Below are 22,227 nucleotides of genomic sequence, written 5' to 3' on the forward strand. Positions count from 1 at the left end.
GGCGCCGTGCGTCTAATAAGTTCTCGGATGGAAGCAAATTATCTGTAGGATTCATTCAATAGGAAATTTAGGTACGGCGTTACGCGTAAGGATTCTAACGGAAACGCTTCTACGTCCGGCGCAAGGAAAGATCCACCGGCGAAAAACTCACATCCCGATTGGATCGGGGACTATCTATTCGGAATAAAAAGAGACTCTTTAGTTCTGAGTCATTCATATAGGACTAAATACCCCTTTAGTTCCGGTTGGTAAAAATCAACTGGGATTAAAGGGACCACCATGCAGGCGCAAGCACGTACCCTCTTTAGTACTAAGACTTTTTTTTACTTCTTTTCCATATTAATACTAATTGTTGCTTCATATATATATATATATATGCATCCTTAGCGTACACTACTTACACTCGTATTGTATGCAAGTCATATATATATATATATATATTTCATAATAGTACTATATATATACAATCTTAGTATATTATACACATCAAACTAGTATTTATACAATTATTATATATATAATAATTTGCCCTCTTCATTTTTAGGATCCTCCCATCGTGGTGTTGCTCCGTTCGGCTATTGAATGTCCATCATAATAAAATTCTCCTTCGGGATTTATCACCTTATCCACCTGAGATCCTATAAGAGCTTCTTGGATTGCCAAAAGCCTCTCCTTCTCCAAGAGTTCTTCTCTGATACGCATCATCTGTAATTTGAAAATATAGGAATGTTACGCTAACAATAATGTAGAAAATGATTAATTATTAATAGTTTTAATTTACGTACAGCTATATTGTCCGATATCACCTTGTCCGGCATAAAATTGTTCATGTGCTCACAGATGCAGTATCCACATAAATTATTACTTTATTCCTGTCTCAAGCACTTTAGTAGAAAAAAATAAATTATGAAATATTCGTGTTATAGAATGTACAAAATGTACAAACTTCGTACGCACCATGAACGTTGTAGTGAATGTAAGTTTTTCTTTAAATTCACCACGGTGAGTCTTATAAAATTATTTCCCTACACTGCGAATTAAAATAATGAATGATATAGTGTTAGGTGAAAATTTAAAAAACAAACTTTGCATAGAGACAAAGTACACGGTTTTAAGTCTATAGAGATTTCACCGTGTTGAAACGGAGGGAGTACTATACTGCAGCAGTTCAGACAGGACTATACAACATGCACATATTTATATCACAGCATTTGCGTTTTTAACGAAAATACAGCAGCATTTACGTAACTGTTGCCTGAATATAAACGAATTCAAACATGAAGATGGGTACGAATACTCATCACAAACATCATCTACCACTGTCACGACAGAAGACAAAGCTCCAGAACAGCAAGGGCATGACGATGACCAAATGGTCCTTCTGCATTGTCACAAAAACAAAATCTAGGTAGCGATGCGACTATTAAGTATTAACATATTTACATTCCTATGATAAAAGTAGGCCTCACATCTGAACATCACTTTCTTCTCGGTGCACAAGAAACAGCCGGAGATCAGAGCTGGATAATTTACGAAGCTTAGGAGATTTCTGTTTTCATTGTTCCAGAGGAAGATGGTTCACCGCTAGAATCCGGTGAGGCAGCAGCCTGTTGAGGCTCCTTTAGAGAAGTGGGCATTCCTGAAACTTCCTGAAGCAAATAAAGAGCAAATGATGCAAGTTAGCTTCATATGAGCCCTTATGGACACAGATTCAAGATCAAAACTGCATTACAGAAAAAGGAATAACAGCATGGAATTGAATCTTATTATTTACGAAACAAAATGCATATTAATCACAAACTGTATATTGCATACCCCAGCCATTATGCTAAAACCCGTACAGTTTTGGAAAACCCAAACCATCATGCAGTTTACAAACTGCCTCAGTCACTGATGTGCAGACCCTAGAGACATGCACCTCACCTTATGCCCTACAAGCTGAGTAATATCTATGAACCTAGAAAAGCCAAAACGACCTACAATTTGGAACGGAGGGAGTAGCATGTAAGCCAAGACACACAAATATGACACTTGTACCACCCGTTTTCATTTGAGTCCTTTAAATACGCTAGATGCTTAAGTTACTAGACAGGATAGCCCCCTTTTGCACTGTGTCAGACAAGGTCATTATTTCAGTGTTTTTCTAACGAAGTGGCAGTAAAAACATAAACCTCACAATCTAGTCTCTCTTTTCTTATTATTTCGAAGACTCAACCTTAATATATGGTGAGGTACTGCTAAGAATTATAACCTGAAGTATAAATCTGAACTTGAGTTTGAGAAAGTTAGATCAACATACATATCAGTTAATTCTGTCTCAGGTCTGCATACAAGAACCAGCATAACTGACTGGCAAGAGTGTAAGCGATCTTACAAGGGGCAAACCATATGCGGATAGTGGAACAGCATAAAAGCAACTAATGTGGTACCGACAATTCAAAGCAAGTAGAGTAATGTTACATAAAGAAAATGGAATCAGGAAAGAACCTGTTTAATACGAAAACAGCATAAATTGTACCAAAGGTCACCGAACTTGTCATATAGGATCACGTATGTCATCGAACTCCTAAACCCTTCTTGATGTTACTTAAAATAATTAATAGGATGCTATCTGTAGATTTAATTTTGACCTCTCAACTTAGAAGAGCCAGCTGATTTTGTGAAATTACTACTGATTGCAACAAGTATACATTCAGGGGTAGCTGCTTAGGATCAGAAGGAGATGGTGAGGACAATGGGACTACCAAATAATAGTTCCAAGCCATAGCAAAAAATTTCCATTTGTTCATCTGATTCTTACACAGATATTTTTTACAAATTACAGACCCATCACTGTGCAACCAAAAGTTGAGTCTAGAAGACATAGCAAACCATGTTAAAACATAGATGCCTAATTTTTGGGACATTTTTTACCTGCATTGGACTAGTAGAGTATTGTTGCCGCTTACTCTAGTAAAAAGCCTCTCAACTTAAGTATTTAAAAAATTAAAGTGCACTTGCACCAGCAAATGTTAAACGAAAATAAGAGGGAAACTAACTAGAACAAAGCATCTATCTGCTCAGGGAGCACTTCTTCATAAAGAAACAAAGATGAATGAATCACAAAGGCCAACCTTGATAAAAAGATGACAAATCTCATATAATAAATATACCTTCATAAGATGCAACCTGAGATCAGTAGGGCGAACATCCTCACCAATGCAGACCATAACAAACTGTGAATAGTGGAAAAGAACATCTGCAGCAGCTTGCTTCTTTTGTTCAGTCTGTATCACATCACTCACTATAAGAACAAATACAATCACAGTACAGAGTAAATTTAGATATATTTGGATGTGACAAAAAATGCTATGTTAGTCTGTAGATGGCATTGCATCCTCTACTCAAACCTGTATTCTGCTGCCACATGATTCTACATCACGATATTTTTTTAACCAAAACTCTACATCATGATCTATTTCACACTCCTCTGTAATCAAACAAATTGGTGCTTATAGTTATATAGACTCTTACTTTTTTTCAGAGTATAATTTTATAATTTATATATCCCCACTCTAATCCCCTTATGAGGCATTAAGAGGGTGCTTGGTTGCTGGCCGCAGTTAGCCACACCAAAGGTACGGCTGCGCCAAAGATGCGGCGGAAAAAATCAACGACTAAACTGCAGAAGTGCGGAGCTGCTGCAGCGAGAAATACAACGGAAAACTGCCAACTAGCTGTGGCACGCCAAAACATAACAACCAACCAAGCAGCACCCTAAATCTTTGTGGCTGCCGAACTTTCTGCCGTCGCAAACGTTGGCAGGGAACCAAGCATCCCCTAAGTTCACACTACCACCCAAAAATATGTTGACAATTGATATGTTTCTGTTCAATCTAATCACACCCAAAATGGTACAAAGCTACTCGACGTTGTCAGAACAATTGTAACCTAGGAATATGTAGTAATACATGAAGTCGTCACGACAAATCTACATAGCTAGAAGCAAACCCAACAAAAAAGTTACTCCAATTCTGCTTGACAGCCTGCAACTTACTTTATAAAGTAGTTAAACATGTCATTTGTTCATCCACTGTCTAGCAATTGATCAGTAAGGCTGTACCTCCATACGTGTCTAAAGTCTAAACTAGTACGATTGATCCCAATAGAAAATGGGGAAACAGAGCAACAGCCAGGAAGAGAGAAGAGAACTGGAACTCATTTGTTTCTTACCTCATAGTCATCCTCGGAGGCCATGGAACTGCTCCCTGCAGCCATTCTTAATCTATCTTCTCACTCTGCCAAGAGAAGGAGATGGAAGCGGATTAGGCAAGGGCCGGTTTAATATGACTATATGAGGCATGGGGATTCAGTTGAACCCCACGCGACTTTTTTTTCTCTTTTTTGCAAAATAAATGAACTGCTAGCAGTAGTGTTCCAGCACGCAGACAACAAATCAGCAACAAAATTGGTTGATTGGAGAGGACGGGAATGGATTTGAGGGCTCCCAGCAAAGACAAAACCTGGGGAGCCAAACGAGCAATATAAACAAGCAATCTAGGGTAGAATTTCCTTACCGACAAGAGATGGAATCAACGCGGGCACGGATCGGATCCTGCTCCACGACGGCGCCGACGAGAGGAAGAAAGAGGGGAGCAGCTACGGTGGAATACCGCCTCGATCGGATGGAGGCGTGGAGGACGGTGGTCGGTGAACAGTTGAAACCGCAGGGAGGGCGGTGGCCGATCCGGCGACGGCGGAGCGGAGACGCGAGGCGTGAGAGTTGAGACAGAGGGGATTCCCTCCTGATGTTTCGTTTGGCTATCGGTGTTCTTCCTCTCTCGCTCTCTATTTTTTTCCTTTCCGAATTCTTCTTTTTTTTTGCCAAATGTTTTTCCATAAGTATTTGCCGACCGGCTAAAATCATAAAAATAAAAGATGAACTGTTTGTCATTCCAAAAGTCAGTTTTGGGTTTTCTAGATGCATAGTCACCTATATATAAGGTTATACCTAGATACATAGTAAAATCTATGTACCTAGAAAAGCAAAAACGATCTACATTTTGGAACTAAGGGAGTACATAGTTTTGTATAGACGTAGTTATATATATAGTCAACGTAGCATGGTATTTTTCGATTAATACCTAAAGTGTTTTCTTGAGCGGTACATAGTTTTACTGTGATGATATTGAAAGCTTAAAATATTACTAGGTGTCATGTGTGGATGGCGAGCTATCAAGGTTTAAGGTTTATGGTTGCAGTGGTAAGGAGATTGCCAGGTTAAAATGATGGTTGGTTGTGGTGGTTGTGAGGAGAAGAGATAGTAAGGATGGTTGGGTGACAAAGAATGGTCGGCGAAAAAAGGTAATGATGGGGTGCCATACAGAGGGGTGAAGAAGGATGCGAGGAGCATTGGAAGGTTGCGCGGCACATATATTTAATAAAAAGAAGTTTAATTTTTGTCTCTTCATTAACTAAGAATGCACATAGTTATTAAACTTAAAAAAATATAAATAGGTGGACACAATAATTTGAATTTTACTTAGTAACTCCACCATTCAACTAAAAATGCATTTTTTTCCAAGTATACGCATGTAAACTGAATATAATGGCAATATTATTTTATTTGAGATTTGCGGCAACGGTGATCCACCCATTTGATTTGATTTAACAAAATCTAAAGAGAAATAATAACTTTATACATACCACTCTACTCCCATCTCTCTTCAAATAATGGCCACAATTGTACCATTGTGGCATCTTTTCTTTGAGTGCCCTTAGGCTTGCTGTATATTCTTTGGACAGCACTTGGGACACTTCTCTGCAGGCCACTGAAGATGATTATCAGAGCTCGTTAAGCTTTACGTTCATGCATTTTTAGAGAAGTCTTGATTATAGCCTACTGCTCCATTTGGTGTCACAGAAATAGCGTCAGTTTTTACAATGGCTCACTCTCCTTTATGAATGGCGGCAGTTCTTTAAGAGGGATATGAATCTGGTAACTCTTCGAGTGAAACCAGAATTTAGTGGTTAAATCACCAATTGGTTGAGTAGTCTATCAACTAATCTCCTCCCCCTTTGTCTTTGGACTTGCAGCCTTGTACAAGTACATATCTCTTTTTACATATGTGTACCTCGCCGGATGATTTCCCTCAAAAAAAATCCTGTTAGAACTCACATCACTCTCTTAAAAACAAACAAACCACACGTGTTTTAAAAACATGCCATTGAATGGAAATATATGGTTGCAGAAGTTGCTAAGCATACTAAATGATCCTGCTTGGATTGCTATAAGGATATGGACACATGGTGGTATTAGGGATGGGCATAATTACCAGATAACCGAAGACTGAACTGAATTACCGAAGACTGAACTGAATTACCCGAAGGGCATAATTACTGGATAACCGAAGGCTGAACTGAATTACCGAAGACCGAACTGAATTACCCGAAATTGAGAAAATTGGTCACTGGTTCAATCTAAGGTTCCTACTAACCCAAATAACTTCGGTTCATTCGTCTTTAGGGTCAGCTGACCGAAAAGATCGAGATGTGTCTCAAACAGGCCCAACAACATATACAGCCCAAGCCCACGAAACAAGCCCTAAGCATATAAGACTTCCCCACCAGGTTAGGCACATCATTCCCACCAGCAGCTGCCCCACTCATCTTCTCCCCTCTGTCCCTGTCAGTGTTTAGACCCAGCAACCTACCGAGGGGAGTGCTCGAGGTTGTGTTTAGTGTATGGGGCTCGTCAAGATCAGGAACTCGAAGGTGAACTCGAACACACAATTTAGCTAGGTTCGAGCCGCTAGATTGCGTAATACCCTACGTTCTGTGTGTTGGTTGGATTGAATTGCTTTGGAGGGGGTTCCTACCTTGCCTTATATTGCCGGGGGTAGGGTTACAGGTCGGTTGTTTACAAGAATACTAGTCGGATTCGACCAGATGAGTCCTACTCTAATTTCTATGAGTAGTTTCCTAATTCTCGACTAATTCCTGTCTTGCCATGTAGACTACGCCGTCCTGCATCATAGTCTCCATGTCTGACACGTCTCGATGTCCAACCCTATATTTAGGACTGTCCAAACCTCCTAGTGGGCCCATAGATGTATGTATCATAAGCCTCTGAGTACTTTTTAGTCAAATGCAGCAGTTCCAAGTATTTTTGTAGGCTTCTCTGACTAGTTTTGGTGCTCTTTGAGTACTCCATCGGGTTGAGTCTTCAAACGTACTTGAGTACTGCCATGCGGCTAGATTGTGCTCAAGCCTCATTTAACTTGATCTTGAATCTTCAATCTTAAAGTTTATATGGAAGTGCGAAAGTCGCACTCCATATGAAGTTGCCCCTGAACCTTAGGTTGAATCGAAGAATTAGGCTGAAGGTCAATCTGTAATTTGCATATCTTTTTCCTTAAATCCCAAAGAAAAAACTTTTTAGCCGATAGGCACATGACCCGCAGCCCCCGAGCCGTTACACGACTAGTGGTATAAAGGTTAACCTCTGGTCAACATGACCGTTCGTCAACAGTAACCTTATCTCTTCCGAAAAAAATGGAAACTATCAACCAGGTGTGAAATCTTTGGGCCATTAAACTAGAATATTCCCTTTAATCTCGCTGTTGTTACTGCGCTGCGGTTATAAATAATGGAGGATAACATCCCTTCCATTTTACCTATGCCATCTGCTCGTTCATCTTCCGCACTGTAGCCCTAACGCTGCCGCTGCCCGATCCTCGAGATCTAGCGCCACCGCCACTTAGCCCTTGAGTGTATGTGAAAGAAGAGCCTCATGGCAACAAGGATGGGGGAAGAAGGCAACTGCATCCAAGGTGGCGGAAGGCGGGAAGAAGAAGGCGGACAAGAAAAAGGAGATCCAACTACCAGCTCCCAAGTATGGGAAGACTGACCAGACTACCCCGCCATTTCCTGCTTGTGCCTGGAAGCGATCATCGCTCAAGGAAGATGACATCAAGGCACTTGTGGTAGCCAACCTCTTCCAGGAGAAGGATGTCATCAACTGGAGGTCTGCATTCAGCAATCCGTGGCCGCTAGAGATGTACGTCGATGAGACGGTAATCTTCTCCCATTCTATTGAACGCGGATTTGCTTTGCCTAAGTTCGACTTCCTTCGCGGCCTCCTGGACTATTACAAGATTGAGCTTGTGCATCTCAACCCCAACAGCATTTTGCATGCTGCGATCTTTGTTCATCTATGTGAAGTATTCTTGGGGATTCAGCCACATTTTTAGCTTTTTCGCAAGTTTTTCCACACCAAGCCTCAGCCCAAGAGAGAACACACTGAAGTAGTCGACGGGGCTGGAATCCAAATGAGGGAGAAAGTGAAGGGCCTGTACTTGGACTATGAGTTGATTGACTCGCATTTTGGGTGGAAGGAGAAGTGGTGCTACATCGGCAACCACGAGCCCAAGCTCCCGAAGTTGATGGGCCATCGCCCGACTTGGAATAACAGATGGTTAGATGAGCCTTCACACGGAGACTGCTTACAGCTACCCGAGCTCCTGGAGCTCCTGGACAGGATAGCCAAACTGAAATAGTAGAGGCTACCAGGAGTTGAGGTAGCCTTCAGCTTCATGAAGAGGCGAGTTCAACCCCTACAACTGCGGTGTACCTGGGGTTACGACTACCTTGGCATCAATGACCAGTCATGGATGTCACCGGAGGAGCTTAGCGTGGACCAGGTTATGGCATGGTTGAGGCGCCTATTCAAGAATGCAAGTGAGATCCCGACGATTGTGCAGGAATTCGGCGCCGCCAACCCGCTAACAAGTGTAAGTACCCGTGGCCGTAGCCCCCAAGTACTAATTTTGGTAATTTATGATGTACTTACTTGTCTTCCTATGCAGGAAGATGTACACTTGTATTGCTGTGCTCCTTCTCTTCCTAGATCAGAGGACAGTGAAGCTGCTCCGCACGTCCATAAGGCTGTGACCGTGTAGAGTGAAGCCGAGGAGGAGGAGGAAGATAAAATTGAGTCCTATAGCAGCTCTGACTCGGAAGCTGTGGAGGAATTCGTGATCAAGGCCCGACCGTCTGACAAGGCTGGGTCATCCTCCGGGTCATCAAAATGCGTGGTAGAAGATGATCTGGAGACTGGGCTGGCACCACCGCCAAAGAAGAAGCGGACTGTTGTTATGAAGCGTGCGGTGAAGAAGCCTCTCATCACCGAAGATGTGCCTTCGTCAGTAATAACCTTCGAAGAAGGGCAAGATCCTCAGGATCGAGTACTAGTAAGTGAATCTCTTACCACCATGTCTACTCAATACGGCATTGGTGGATTGCAGGTAGTCGGGGAGGTGACTAAGGCGGAGAGGATGACTACTGAAGTTGTGCAGCAGCAGTTGGCAATGATCGAGGAGGTCATCAATATCGAAGACGACCCAGAACCCCTCGTTGCTAGGGTGAACCTTGTCAGCGCACAGACTACTCGAGAGGCAGAGGTGGCACCGAAGGCTGGCGAGGATCGCACTGTGATCCAACAAGCCGCGCCAAAGAGGCCGTCTCCGATTATCAAGCCAATGCGCTTGGCAGGGGAGCCCTCTCTGAAGCTGAGCAGATCCTCAAAGTAAGTACTAATACTCTCTTCGAGTACTAATTATAGCTTGTTATTGACTTGTAGTATGTCTTCTAACACTTGTCTTTTGTAGGAAATCCTCTAGCGTGGAGCTTGGAGGTCCAAACCCAAAGCCTATGACTGATGGGAGTAGCCACTCGGTCAAGGATATCGTCTCGGCACCAACAAGTCTGCCGCAAGAGGAACAACTTGTGCTCGCAACAAATCTAGGTGTCGTATCACTTGTAGCAGCGTTAATGCAAGATGTGATTTCTTCGCTGAATGATGCTTTAGTGCCAGCCCCCGAGCCACAGTGCCCGAGGCCACAGTGGTGACTACCTTTGGTGTCATGGCTACTCTCGTAGCCCCCAAGCCGGAGGTAGAGACCGAAGCCACGGTGGCGACTATCTTTGGTGTCGTGGCTACTCTTGTAGCCCCCGAGCCGGAAGTAGAGACCCAAGCTATGGAGGGGCTGCAAGTTATGGTGACCATCCCACCTTCCGAGCCAGGCCCGCCGACCAGCGTTCCACTTGGCGCAGCAGAAGCTGAAGTGGACAGGGAACCATTGCTAGCTGAAGGAGTTAGTCTTAAAGATATTAAGTTAATCAACGACCTGCTACTCAACATAGAGCTGGAGGTGGGGATGATGGAGATGTACCGCCGTGTGGGCAAATATGCAGTGGCAAGCTTTTGATCCTCTTGATTCCTTAGCTTTGAAATTAGTATCCATATCCTGACACGAGTACTTGCTCTATTTTGTAGGATGTAATCAAGCGCTCATGGCAAAAGTCCCAAATGCTCCAGGGCTATAGAGAAACGATAATCTGCGCTGAGGGACTCGCCCAGGCGCTCGCCAAGGAGCGGGAGTACTCCTACCGACTGCTGATGAAGTACGACGGCCAAGCTACCGAGTACCAGAATACTGTCCAGCAGTTTGAGGACGAGAAGGACCACCTCCGAAAGCATAACAAATCCTTGAAGCAACAGTTGAGAGGTAACTAATCTTCTCCTTTAGTCTTTGAGTACTGATTCCATTTTGCGATATTGAATTTCCTTTTATGTTGTTCCTGTAGTGCTTGTGAAGACAAAGAAAGATCTCCAAGGACGAGTTGTTGACTGGCAGAACTCCTACTACCGAGTGACGGACCAGCATGACAAGTTGTCTGCGTTGTACGAGAACTTGGAACGTCACCTGGAGAAGGAGAGGAAGATGCGTGTAGACGGGGAGGTTGACTTGGTCAACGCCATGAAGACAATCTAGGAGCACGAGGCTGAGCTGGTAGCTACGAAGCTTGCTCTGAAGGAGCTAACCAAAGCAGCTCAGCCCATAGCGGACATGGTGGAGCCCCTACCTAAAGGTGTGGAGCCCTGCCCTCTGTCTGAGATACTCAAGGAGGTGCCTGCAAAGTTCACCAGCTACGTCCAGAAGATAGCAGAGTCGGTTTCGAAGTAGCTTCTGGCCTTTGTGAAGTTCTTTTACCCACAGGCGGACCTGGCTCCAGTTGCGGAAGGGATCACAGAGGACTGCTTTGATGAGCAGTTCTAGCAATACCTGCAAGAGATGAGCCCTATCGCAAAGGAAGTAGCTAGTCACTTAGACCTTGAGTAGTCTATGTAAAAAGTGAACATTAGTTCCTTGTAATATAAACATGATATGAATGAAATGTAAATTATTCAAAGTCTTGTTGCAATTTTTATTGCTGTCGACTTGTTTGTTTTTAGTGCGTCTTACGAAGTACCCTGATAGTTGCTCGTACAGTAGTAGTAAGTGTCTGTGCACAAGGCTACTATTATGAGCCTCTTCAGATACACGGTGTATAGTACTTTAGGATGCGACTCCTTTCTACGGAGTACGAGTACTCATGGCATCTGGGTAGTCATACTTCTTAGACGAGTAGACTCTTCAGGATTTCTTCGGCTGGAGCCTATCTTTGTAACCTCTCTAGATTGTTCAGATGTTGTGCTTTCAAAAACCTGGAGTTGCAAGCTTGTTATTACAAGCCACGACTAGACATACTTGTCTAGTAGGAACTCGGGTAGTTTAGTGGACTCCGAAATTGCTGACGACTTCTTTTCTGAAGGCCGCCGATGGACAGACTTGTCCAGTGAGTTGATTAACTCACGAATTTAACTGCAGACTTGTCTTTGCAAGCTGCTTTGTACAATTGTGTCCGATGAGTTGAATAACTCAATAACATATTTTTGTAGAATTGTTATTACACGCCGCATGTAGGCAATTTTGCCTCTGGAAGTTAAATAGCTTTGTACAGACTTGTTATTACAAGCTGCGAGTTGGGCGATAGTGCCCAGGGAGCTAAATAGCTCTGCGAACTTGCCTTTGCAAGTTGTAATCAGGCAGAGATAAGTAGTCGTTGTACGATGAAAAATAAATTTGCTTTATTGAATTGTAATTATACAACTGAGGTCGATGGCCAATTTACACAAACATGTAAACTTTAAGGATAAAATTGACAAAGTTGCTTAATGTTCCATGAGTTGTTGATGTTTTCACCAGAGAGGTGTTGTAGCCTATACGACCTAGGTCCAGTGACCTTGGAAATGATGAATGGTCCTTCCCATGGTAAGTTTAGCTTGTGCAGTCCCTTGGTGTCTTGGATACGCTTGAGGACCATATCGCCTGTATTGAACGAACGTTCTTTAACGTTGCGATCGTGATAACAGCGGATTCCTTCAAGGTACCTTGCAGACTGGATGAGTGCTACACAGTGAGCTTCTTCGAGGCTGTCTAGGTCTAGATGCCTTATTTCTTCTGCTGTGCCCTCCTCAAACTGCTCAACTACTAGAGATTTCCACATGATGCGGCAGGGAGGACGACTTTTGATCCGTAGACCAGGAAGTAGGGCAATTATCCTTAGGCTTGCACGGCTGGGTGCAAAGCCCCCAGAGGACATTGGGTAGTTCATTGAACCACTTTCCCCCTTTAGTATTTCGAATATTGTGTAGTCTCTTCTTGAGAGCTTCCAGTACCATCTCGTTGGCGCGCTCAACCTGGCCATTGGCCCGTGGACGAGCAACGACGTACCGGATGTTAATCCCGCTATTCTCACAGTACTCCCGGAACTCGTGGTTGTTGAAATTGGAGCCCAGGTCTGTGATAATGCGGTTACGGAAGCCGTAGCGGTGGATAATTTTGTCGAGGAAGTCAAGTACTCTGTCTGCCTTGGGGCAGGTTACTGGCTTCACCTCGATCCACTTGGTGAATTTGTTGATCGCCACCAGTACTTGGTTGAATCCTATAGGTGTCGTAGGTAGTGGGCTAATCATATCTAGCCCCCAGCATGCGAAGGGCTAAGAGGGCGGTATGGTGATCAGCTTGTAGGCAGGGACGTGTTGTTGCTTGGCAAAGAATTCACATCCTTGGCATCGGTGGACTAGTTCCTCGGCATCAACGAGAGTTGTAGGCCAATAAAACCCTGCTCTAAAAGCTTTGCCCATGATCGTTCGTGAGAATGTGTGGTTTCCGCAGATGCCTTTGTGAATTTCCTCCAGTATGTCCTTATCGTCTTATCGTGAGACGCACTTCATGAGTTCTCCTGATGATGCGCCTCATCTGTAGAGTTTGTCCCTGACTAGAACATAGTTCTTGCCACACCGTGAGATTTGCTTTGCTTCTATTTTGTTTGGAGGTAACTTGTGCTCTTTGATGTAGTCGATGAAGGGGGTTCTCCAGTCTACATCGATCATCATAACTTTCTGGTCTGGTGCATCGTGACCTCGATCGGTGGTTGTTGATGGCGCCGGATCCATTATGGATGGCTTGTTTAGATCATGGATGAAGACCCTAGCTGGAACTTAAACATGAGTAGATCCCAGCTTAGATAGGACGTTCGCGGCCACGTGGTGGAACTCCAGGCTGGAGAACATGTTCTCTCGCTTGCGTACTTCCAGGAAGTATGCATACATATTGTCTTTGTGGTGATCCCACTCGTCGTTGACTTGATTGATTACCACCAGTGAGTCACCGTAGACCAACAATCGGTTGATTCCCAGTGAAACTACCAGGCAAAGCCTGTGCAGAAGTGCTTCCTATTTAGCTTCATTGTTGGAGACCTTCCAGAAGATTTGCAAGACATATTTGAGTTTTTCACCTTTGGGAGATATTAAGAGTACTCCTGCGCCGGCGCCCTCAAGCTTGAGTGATATGTTGAAGTACATAACCCAATGTTCTGGTCGCTTTACTCGAGTTGGTAGTTAATTTTCTCGCTATTCTGCCTTGAAATCTAGTACCTGGGATTTGATGGTAGTCCTCGACTTGAATTCCAGGGACAATGCTCCTAGTTCTACCGCCCACTTGGATATTCTTCCTGTTGCATCTCGATTGTGTAGGACCTAAGAGGAAATCTGTAACGATCGAGATGTTGTGTTTCTTGAAGTAGTGTTGTATCTTCCACGAGGTGAGTAGTATTGCATATAGCAATTTTTGGACTGGCGGGTACCTGGCTTTAGAATCTGACAACACCTCACTGATGAAGTAGATGGGCCTATGTACTTTGTATACATGGCCTAGTTCTAGTCTTTCAACCACGATCGCCGTGCTGATGATATTGGTAGTCACAGCGATGTAGAGTAGCAAGTCTTCGTTGAGATTTGGCACCGTGAGGACTGGTGTCTTTGATAGAAAGTGCTTTAACTGTTGCAGGGCTTGATTTGCCTCCTTAGTTCACTGGAATTTGTCTTGCCGCTTGAGTAGTTTGAAGAAGGGTAGTCCCCATTCTCCAAGCCTTGAGACGAATCTGTTGAGGTCCGCCATGCATCCAGTCAGCTTCTGGACGTCCTTGATGCATGATGGAGCATGCATATTGGTGATGGCTGAGATCTTTTCGGGGTTGGCTTCAATCCCTCGGTGACTGATGATGAACCCGAGTAGTTTTCCGGAGGGTACGCTGAAAACACACTTTGTTGGGTTTAGCTTCCACCAGAATTCTTGCAAGCTTTTGAAGGTTTCTTCTAGATCCGCAATCCAGTCGTCAGGATTTCTAGTATTTATAACTATGTCGTCCACGTACGCCTCTACATTGCGGCGTAGCTACTTTTTGAAACGCTCCTTGATTGCCCGTTGACAGGTAGCGCCTGCGTTTTTCAACGCGAAGGACATTGTAGTGTAGAAAAAATCTCCGTATGGGATGATGAACGTAGTTTTGATTTGGCCTTCTTCCTTGAGAGCTATCTGGTGATACTCCGAGTAGCAATCGGGAAAAACAGAGTAGGGCGCATCCAGCTGTCGAGTCGATAACTTGATCAATCCCAGGGAGCCCGAAGGGATTCTTTGGACAGTGCTTGTTGAGGTCCGTGTAGTCGACACACATCCTCCACTCCTTGTTATTTTTCTTTCACACTAGGATGGGATTGGCCAACCACTCTGGATGATAAACTTCTTTTGTGAAGCCCGTCGTGAGTAGTTTGGCCAACTCTTTCTTAATGGTCTCCCTTCTGTCTTGGGCAAAATGACGTAGTCGTTGTCTTTTTGGCGGAGCTTTTGGATCCACATTTAGTGAGTGCTCGATCAACTCCCTGGGCATCCTCGGCATATCTGATGGCTTCCATGCGAAGATGTCACGGTTGGCCCGGTGGATGCTGACGAGCATGCTTTCCTATTTAGGATATAGCCCTGAGCCAATCATAGCTGTCTTGGAGCTATCACCAGTCTCAAGGTCAATGGCTTTGATGTCAACTTCACTTGCCGGTTTAACCTTGTTGCCCCTGACTTCTTCTGTGGGATCTCGAGTTCTAACGAGAATAGTTTCTTTGAAGCGGTGTAGACTTGCATCATCGAATTTGGCATCTAAGTAGTCGCTGCTAGCTCTATAGCTTCCGTGTCGCAGTCGTATGATCTCTTCAAGTCTTCGCGCCGGGACAGTACTCCCTTTTGTCCCGGCATCTTGAGTACTAGGTACATGTAGTGCGGGATGGCCATGAATTTGGCCAATGCAGGTCATCCGAGGATAGCGTGATACTATGTTTCGAAGTCTGTCACCTCGAACCTATTCGGTAGTATTCTTTGCTCCCAAAGGTAACTGGCAAAACCACCTGTCCAAGGGGTATAGCTGCGTTGCCTGAGACAATCCTATAGAACAGAGAGTTCATTGGGGTAATCATGTCAGTAATGTCGAGGCCTATTTTTTTCAGAGTCTTGGCGAAGAGTACATTGAGACTGCTACCATCATCAATGAGTACTTTGGTGAGTCTTGAGCCAGCAACTACCGGATCCAGAATGAGAGGATATTATCTTGGGTCTGAGAAACTAGTCCATTAGTCCTTCCTGGAGAAGGTGATTGGCACCTCGGAGCATTTGAGGAACGTAGGTGTTGATGGTTCAATGGACATGATCTCTTGGAGGGCGAGCTTCTGGGATCGCTTAATAGCAGTACGCAGTGTGCCACCAAAGATGACATTGATGGTGTTGGATGGGTTTTGGAATTTGCCATTGTCACCATCATCTTCGTATTCCTTCGCCTTGCCCTCGTCTTTAGTTCCAAAAGGTTCCAGCAGGTCTTTCATGACTGTGCGTAGACTATAGGAATCCATCACAGAATACTTATGGTACGGGTGCCATGGGCACTGCTTCTTCAGGAGCTCGCTAAACAGAGTCCTGTCTTGATTCCTGCCACCTTTCTTGGATGACTGTGACATTGCCGCGATGGTATTGTCTGGCTTCCTCTTGTGATTCTGACCTCCTGAGTAGTTATTTCGGTTGTCATTCTTGAGGCGATCATTGCGGTTCTTATCGTTGCGTTGTCCATTGTTCTGATTATTGTTGTTCTGGCCTTGTTGCGATTAGACTCGAACCTCTCGATCTCCTTATCTTCTTCATCTTCCCACACCTGTACCATGATCTTAATAGATTTGATATCTTCAGGACGTCTCCTGCCAAAATCCTGGAACATCTGGCGATCATAGAGACCTTTCTAGAAGCAATCTATGGCATCGCACTCCGTGATGTCCATGATTGTGGCCTTCTTGTCGAAGAAACGACGTAGGTAACTTCGTAAGGTCTCCTTGTTGTTGTTTGACTTGAGACAAGTCGATCCTGTTGATAGGATGCTACATTGCCCCTGCGAAGTTGTTTGTGAACGCCACCTTGAGATCCTTCCACGTGTCGATGGAGTTCTTGTCTAATGCTCGAGCCATGTGAGTGGCGCTGCCTTCATGCAGATGGGGAAGTAGATGACCTTGGTGTCGTTGTTTCCTCCTGCCGTCTGTACTGATAGTGAGTAGCACCACCAATTCGTATGCGCGCTTCGCCAGTTCAACCAATTGCCTAGTGTACTTGTCCTATGGCATTGCGCGAGTAATAAGATCAATGGATGCGATGGTGGCAAGAGGAGTACGATGTTGACGCAATTGAGCTACTTCAAACGCGTGGTCCAGGTTCATAATTGGCAAGTCTGCTGCAAGGCAGCAGCGATGCTCTGCTCTAGCGGTGTTTCTTGCTCTCCGTCGAGTTCTTTGAGCTTCGGTTTCTTCTACGGAAACGTTGACGGTGAGCTTGTCCTACGAAACATCATCCGGGTGATGTTCATGTTGCGGATTTCTCTCTGGTTGCTCTTCCTCTTCACCTTCTTGTCCAGTGATAAGAGCAAAGAGTTCTAGTTCCGGACAATAGCTTCCCTAACTTGACGTGATGACCTCCGTGGAGCCGCCTTCTTCCTAGATGGGCGACAGGGGAGTTCCCTCCTGGTACGGGAGGGTATCAAGGTAAGCAATTAGGCGTGAGTCGTCGTTCTTGGTGAGAGCGGGTGGCTTCATATTGGGCCAGTAGATGAATCTGCCTTGTGGAGTTGATGTGATTACCAGGCCCTGCTACGGACCTGATAAAGGGGTCTCCTCGCCCATATCCGAGTAGTAGTCGGGTCCTCGATCATATTCGAGTCGGACTGTAATCTGGATAGAGTAGCTTGGTAAATAGCACCCGTGTTTCGTTGTTTGAATGGAAATCGACTTGGATCGTAGTCCGATTCGCACGATGGCTTAAATGTCGGCTCGTGAAAACCAATCCGACTAGCGGGAGAAGTCGAGTTGTACTCGAACTCGTCCCCCCAACCTCTGACTAAGTTAGAAATTGAAAATTCGCCGAATTTCTCGACGAGTTCTTCCAGAGCTTGACGCTGGAGCTTCATGTTGTGCTTCTTCTTCTCCGAGGCCAGCGGAATGTGGCGGTGAAAGTTTCCAGCACAGTTTGTGATGCAAACCTAGGAGCTGAAGATGAACATCGCACCTGCTTTGAATGCGACGGTTGGCTTGATGATGACTTGGACCATCAAGTTCGCCAGTGGATTCTCAACGAGAACCCCTACCTAGCGCGTCAATTGTTGGTGTTTAGGCCTGATAACCTACTGAGGGGGGGTGCCCGAGGTAGTGTTTAGTGCGTAGGGCTCACCAAGATCAGGAACTCGAAGGTGAACTCGAACACACGATTTAGACAGGTTCGGGCTGCTAGATTGCATAATACCCTACATCCTATATGTTGGTTGGATTGAATTGCTTTGGAGGGGGTCCCTGCCTCGCCTTATATTGCCGGGGGTAGGGTTAAAGGTCGGATGTTTACAAGAATAGTAGTCGGTTTCGACGAGATGAGTCATACTCTAATTGCTACGAGTAGTTTCCTAATCCTCGACTAGTTCCTATCTTGCCACGTAGAATACACCATCCTACACTGTAGCCTTCATGTCTGACATGTCTTGGTGTCCAACCCTATATTTAGGACTGTCAAACCTCCTGGTGGACCCATAGATGTATGTACGATAGGCCCTCCTTGCAATCTGCTGGCGCACCTACCCGGCCACCCGTCCTCTTCCTTCACCTCCCCCTCCAATCCGGTGGCACTCCCTCATGTCCTCTCCCTTCCCCTCCAATCCGGTGGTAGTACATGCATCTACATATAAAGTAAATGATAATTTTTATTGTTAGGTTGGATCATATGCGAAATATAGTCCTCATCAACTTGGGTAAGAAGAGAGTACAATTAGAGATGTGTTCGTATTGTATGGTGCAATATCGCTATACCCATTTTTTATCTCTAGCAAATCTAAATGAAAAAGATCGAAATGTATGATTATTTGAGTACAAGGATATATAATAAGCAAAAAATCTATTTGTCCTAGCAAATTAAGGATGGCAACAGGGCCCACCCGACATCATGCCCGACCGTCCTAATTTTACTTGTGCCCGTGAGGCCTTTCTGGTAAAATTCTCAAAATTATACTCAATATTCAACCATCAAATTCTTTGAAATAATGAAGCATGAACTAATCCATAGGCACATTTTTATGTGAATAACAAAGTTCCATGAGCTTTGGTGATTATTTGTAGCAGGAAGCAGGAGAACGAACTCTGGACCAAATCTGGGCACAATGGCCAGGTCGGCCGACCCAACCAGGTGGGCCGACCCAACCATGTTGCCCCACTTTGGTCCAGGTTCGCACATGCTCGAGGAAACACACCTAGGACCAATCCCATGCATTGAAGAAATGGCGGTTTGATCCTATGGACTCGGTGTAACTCCCTTGGATCCATGGGCCCACAAGTCAAGCAATTCTCACCGAACAACCTACCTACTGACTGATCCAAGCCGTCCACAAGACAAGGTGGTGCAACGGACGACTTCGGGCATGGGTTGTTAGTTTGGCCGACCTATTCACTTCGGCCGAACCAACACTTGGCCGCCACGGAGCACAACCACCTAACTGCATGCAAGAAACTGATGTCTAGGAGCTATTCTAAGGCGTTGATCAGGCTGAGGTGGTGGATCCTAGGGTCGGTTGACCTAGTCAGTTCGGCCGACCTAGGGGCCCACCTCCAATCGCCTCTGCTTGATCCCTACCAGTACGCCCTGCCTCCTGGATGCTTGTTGGCGCTCGTTATTGCCACCTTTTTAGTGCTATTTAAGTGGTATTTTTGGACTAAATCCTATACTAACCCGCCACTTGGCACTTGAAATAACCCCATATTCGCATATGTGTTGTATTTTGGACTACATTGTAAAATGGCAGGAAATACGATATAAATGAAGGGTTTTTTTACAAGTTGGATTGGGGCCTAAACTTTAGATATTAGAAGGCCCAAACACAAATATTGAATTGCATTCGCGCAGGAGGAGCTGAACTTGCACGAGTCATATCTTCCCGATCTGAACTCCGATTGGGATGAATTTACAAGAAAAATGCATGCCTTGAAAAGATCTACAACTTTTGTATGAAGTGATCGGGCATTGGAGGCCTACAGAGGGTAGATCGATCAGCCTATGTGGGTCCAGGCCAATTGACCTGGCCCTTTTCTGGCCCCGATCGACGTGCCCTTCGCCCAACTGCACCTCTGGACTATAAATATCCCCGTTCTCCGCCGGCACACGCATCCATCCACCAGAACATGACGAAACCTAAGGCATTCACCAGAGGGAGCTGATGGCCACCGCAAGTCTTCGTAGTTGTCTAGGAGATGGCATAGGCCAAACCTTAGCCGTCATGGCCTCCCTACGCGGTTGTGCCATGGTGGAGTTCAAGAGCAAGTAGTGGATCGTTGATGGTATGTACTCGGAGGTAAAGATCTAAATACATCTATTATGTGAGGAATATTCTTCATGTCATCCGATCTGTTAGCGACTCAATGCCTTCTTTATGCTTTCTCTCTATCATGAATTTGCTTTTTCCTTAGTCTAATTCTAGATTAGACTACATAGCACACTTTATGTAATCATGGTGATTAGATCTAGTATGTTGACGCATCTTGGTAGCTAGACATGTTTACCTGTGTTCGTGCCCTTAAATTGCCTACTGCCGTCAATAGTGCTATAAATAGAGGCATTCGCGCTAGGAGAAGAAAGACACCAAGAAGGAGCTCTCCACTACCATTTGCTACTTAGTAGAGTTAGGATAGTTTAGTTGGGAATTATAGTCGAGTCGAGCTTCGCCTCGGGTTCCGAAGAAATCTTCGAAGGTTCTGGTATAAGCTCTTGTATCTTTTTCTTTATCCTTTTTGTAAGACTTGAGTTATTAATATAAGTTCAAGTTCTATCTTTCATTGAGTCAATTCATATTTAGCATCTACTTTATTCTAGTTACGATATTTCTAGTTTAGACTATAGTGAGTTGGCTTGAGCTCTAGTTGATCTATCTTTAGAATCTCTCTTAGCGGGTTTCACGTCTGAGTCCAATTGTTGTGGTTGGACAAGAAGTTTCCTCTATCGGATTCCCGAAGGATATCTCAGTGGCTAGTTGTAGGTGTGGTGCCTAGAACTGTCTCTCACTTGATTTACACCCAGTTCAACAGAATAGTTGTGGTAGCCAGTAGGTGGTGACAGCCCTGTTCGGCCTACGTAGTCCACCACTTTAGTTCTGGACTGTAGGACTTAGGGGTAGGCACGATCATCCCCCTTCTCATCCCTTTCCGGGGTGGTGTGTCTCGGGTACCCGAAGCTAAGAGAGTGAATTAGGATAAGGATTCTTTAGCCGTTGTCATATCTGGTTTAGTCTCTATTAGAAGTTGACCCGATTAGATAGTTCATATTAGAAACCTAGTCCCGTCTCGTTGTCCTCCCAACTAGCTAGTCCACTTTCTATCTATATTTTATCTTGGATCTCCTCTATGTCACAAGTTATCACGCCTATCTATCGTTACCCCACTAAGTTGTAGTTCGTTAAGTTGTGGAAACGTTCGATTGATTTATTTACCGATCGTCTACGCCACTAGTGCTTCCCTGTGGAAAATATAAATACAATACTCAGGAATACTCCCGGGTGAAATGCTACAACGGTGATTCCATGCACTTGCAGAATTAATCTTTAGACCATAAGAAATACAAAAAATAGAAATGTATGATTATTTGAGTACAAGGATATATAATAAGTGAACAATCTATTTTTCCTAGCAAATGAATGATGGCAACAGGGGCCCACCCGACATCATGCCCGACAGTCCTAATTTTACCCGTGCCCGTGAGGCACTTTGGGTAAAATTTTCTACATGTGCCTGTAGGGTACCTGGTGGGTATCGGGCACTCATCGGGCAGCATAATAAAAACATGTCAACAAACTCATATCAACAAGTACAACAATAATTTGACAGCCATAATACCATATAAGCGACAAACACAATTCAAAGTTTACAACCAATGATCGATCCATCCACAAAATGGTACAAACATGCATAAGTCTCACTCACACAAGTCAAATAAATATTATAATATAAGAATTAAATATTATAAATATAACGATATATTTCATCCGACCATCTCGCTAGTCATGTGTAAACACTACAACATAAATGTTAGAATTTCTTAGTGAGCTTGAACTATATGTATGTAATTGGACCTTGATGAGTGGTAATTTACTACTTTGGGTTTTGCGTAACCCGGCATGTACTTGCGGGTAAGGTTTCTTACCCGCGCTTTGCTTGCGGGTAAGAATTCGTGCCCGTACCCTCGCCCGCATGCAAGAATTAATGCCCATACCCTCGCCCATCGGATACAAAACCCACAGGTATTCATGCCTACAGGTAGAATTGCCATCCCTAAGCAAATGCGTAGAGATCCACTTAATGCAATAAAAATATAGTGATACAAATAGAAAAAAAATTACGAGTTCTAAAAATACAATTAGCATTTCACGGTAGCAACATGTATTTTACCAGTAGGATTAATTTTTCAACCCAAACCCAGC

General features: G+C 44.3%; 1 protein-coding gene across 1 annotated transcript; it reads right to left on the reverse strand.

The window, feature by feature from the left end:
• Positions 1-1,175: 1,175 nt before the first annotated feature.
• LOC101766065 lies at positions 1,176-4,825 on the reverse strand. Its single transcript, XM_004962335.4, has 4 exons — positions 4,557-4,825; positions 4,213-4,277; positions 3,153-3,266; positions 1,176-1,649 (listed from the first exon to the last, which is right to left on the reverse strand). The coding sequence occupies exons 2-4, from the start codon at positions 4,255-4,257 to the stop codon at positions 1,539-1,541; spliced, it is 270 nt and encodes an 89-aa protein (XP_004962392.1). The 5' UTR covers positions 4,258-4,277; positions 4,557-4,825; the 3' UTR covers positions 1,176-1,538.
• Positions 4,826-22,227: the final 17,402 nt, after the last annotated feature.

This window comes from Setaria italica, chromosome III (assembly GCF_000263155.2).
Source record: "Setaria italica strain Yugu1 chromosome III, Setaria_italica_v2.0, whole genome shotgun sequence".
Taxonomy (NCBI): domain Eukaryota; kingdom Viridiplantae; phylum Streptophyta; class Magnoliopsida; order Poales; family Poaceae; genus Setaria; species Setaria italica.

Coding starts and splice junctions, on each gene's coding strand:
- LOC101766065 (XM_004962335.4), bottom strand. CDS start 4,257: ATGGCTGCAGGGAGCAGTTCCATGGCCTCCGAGGATGACTATGAG. Junction 3,267..4,212: donor CCTCCGAGGATGACTATGAG/GTAAGAAACAAA, acceptor GATGTGATACAG/ACTGAACAAAAGAAGCAAGC. Junction 1,650..3,152: donor TCAGGTTGCATCTTATGAAG/GTATATTTATTA, acceptor TATTTGCTTCAG/GAAGTTTCAGGAATGCCCAC.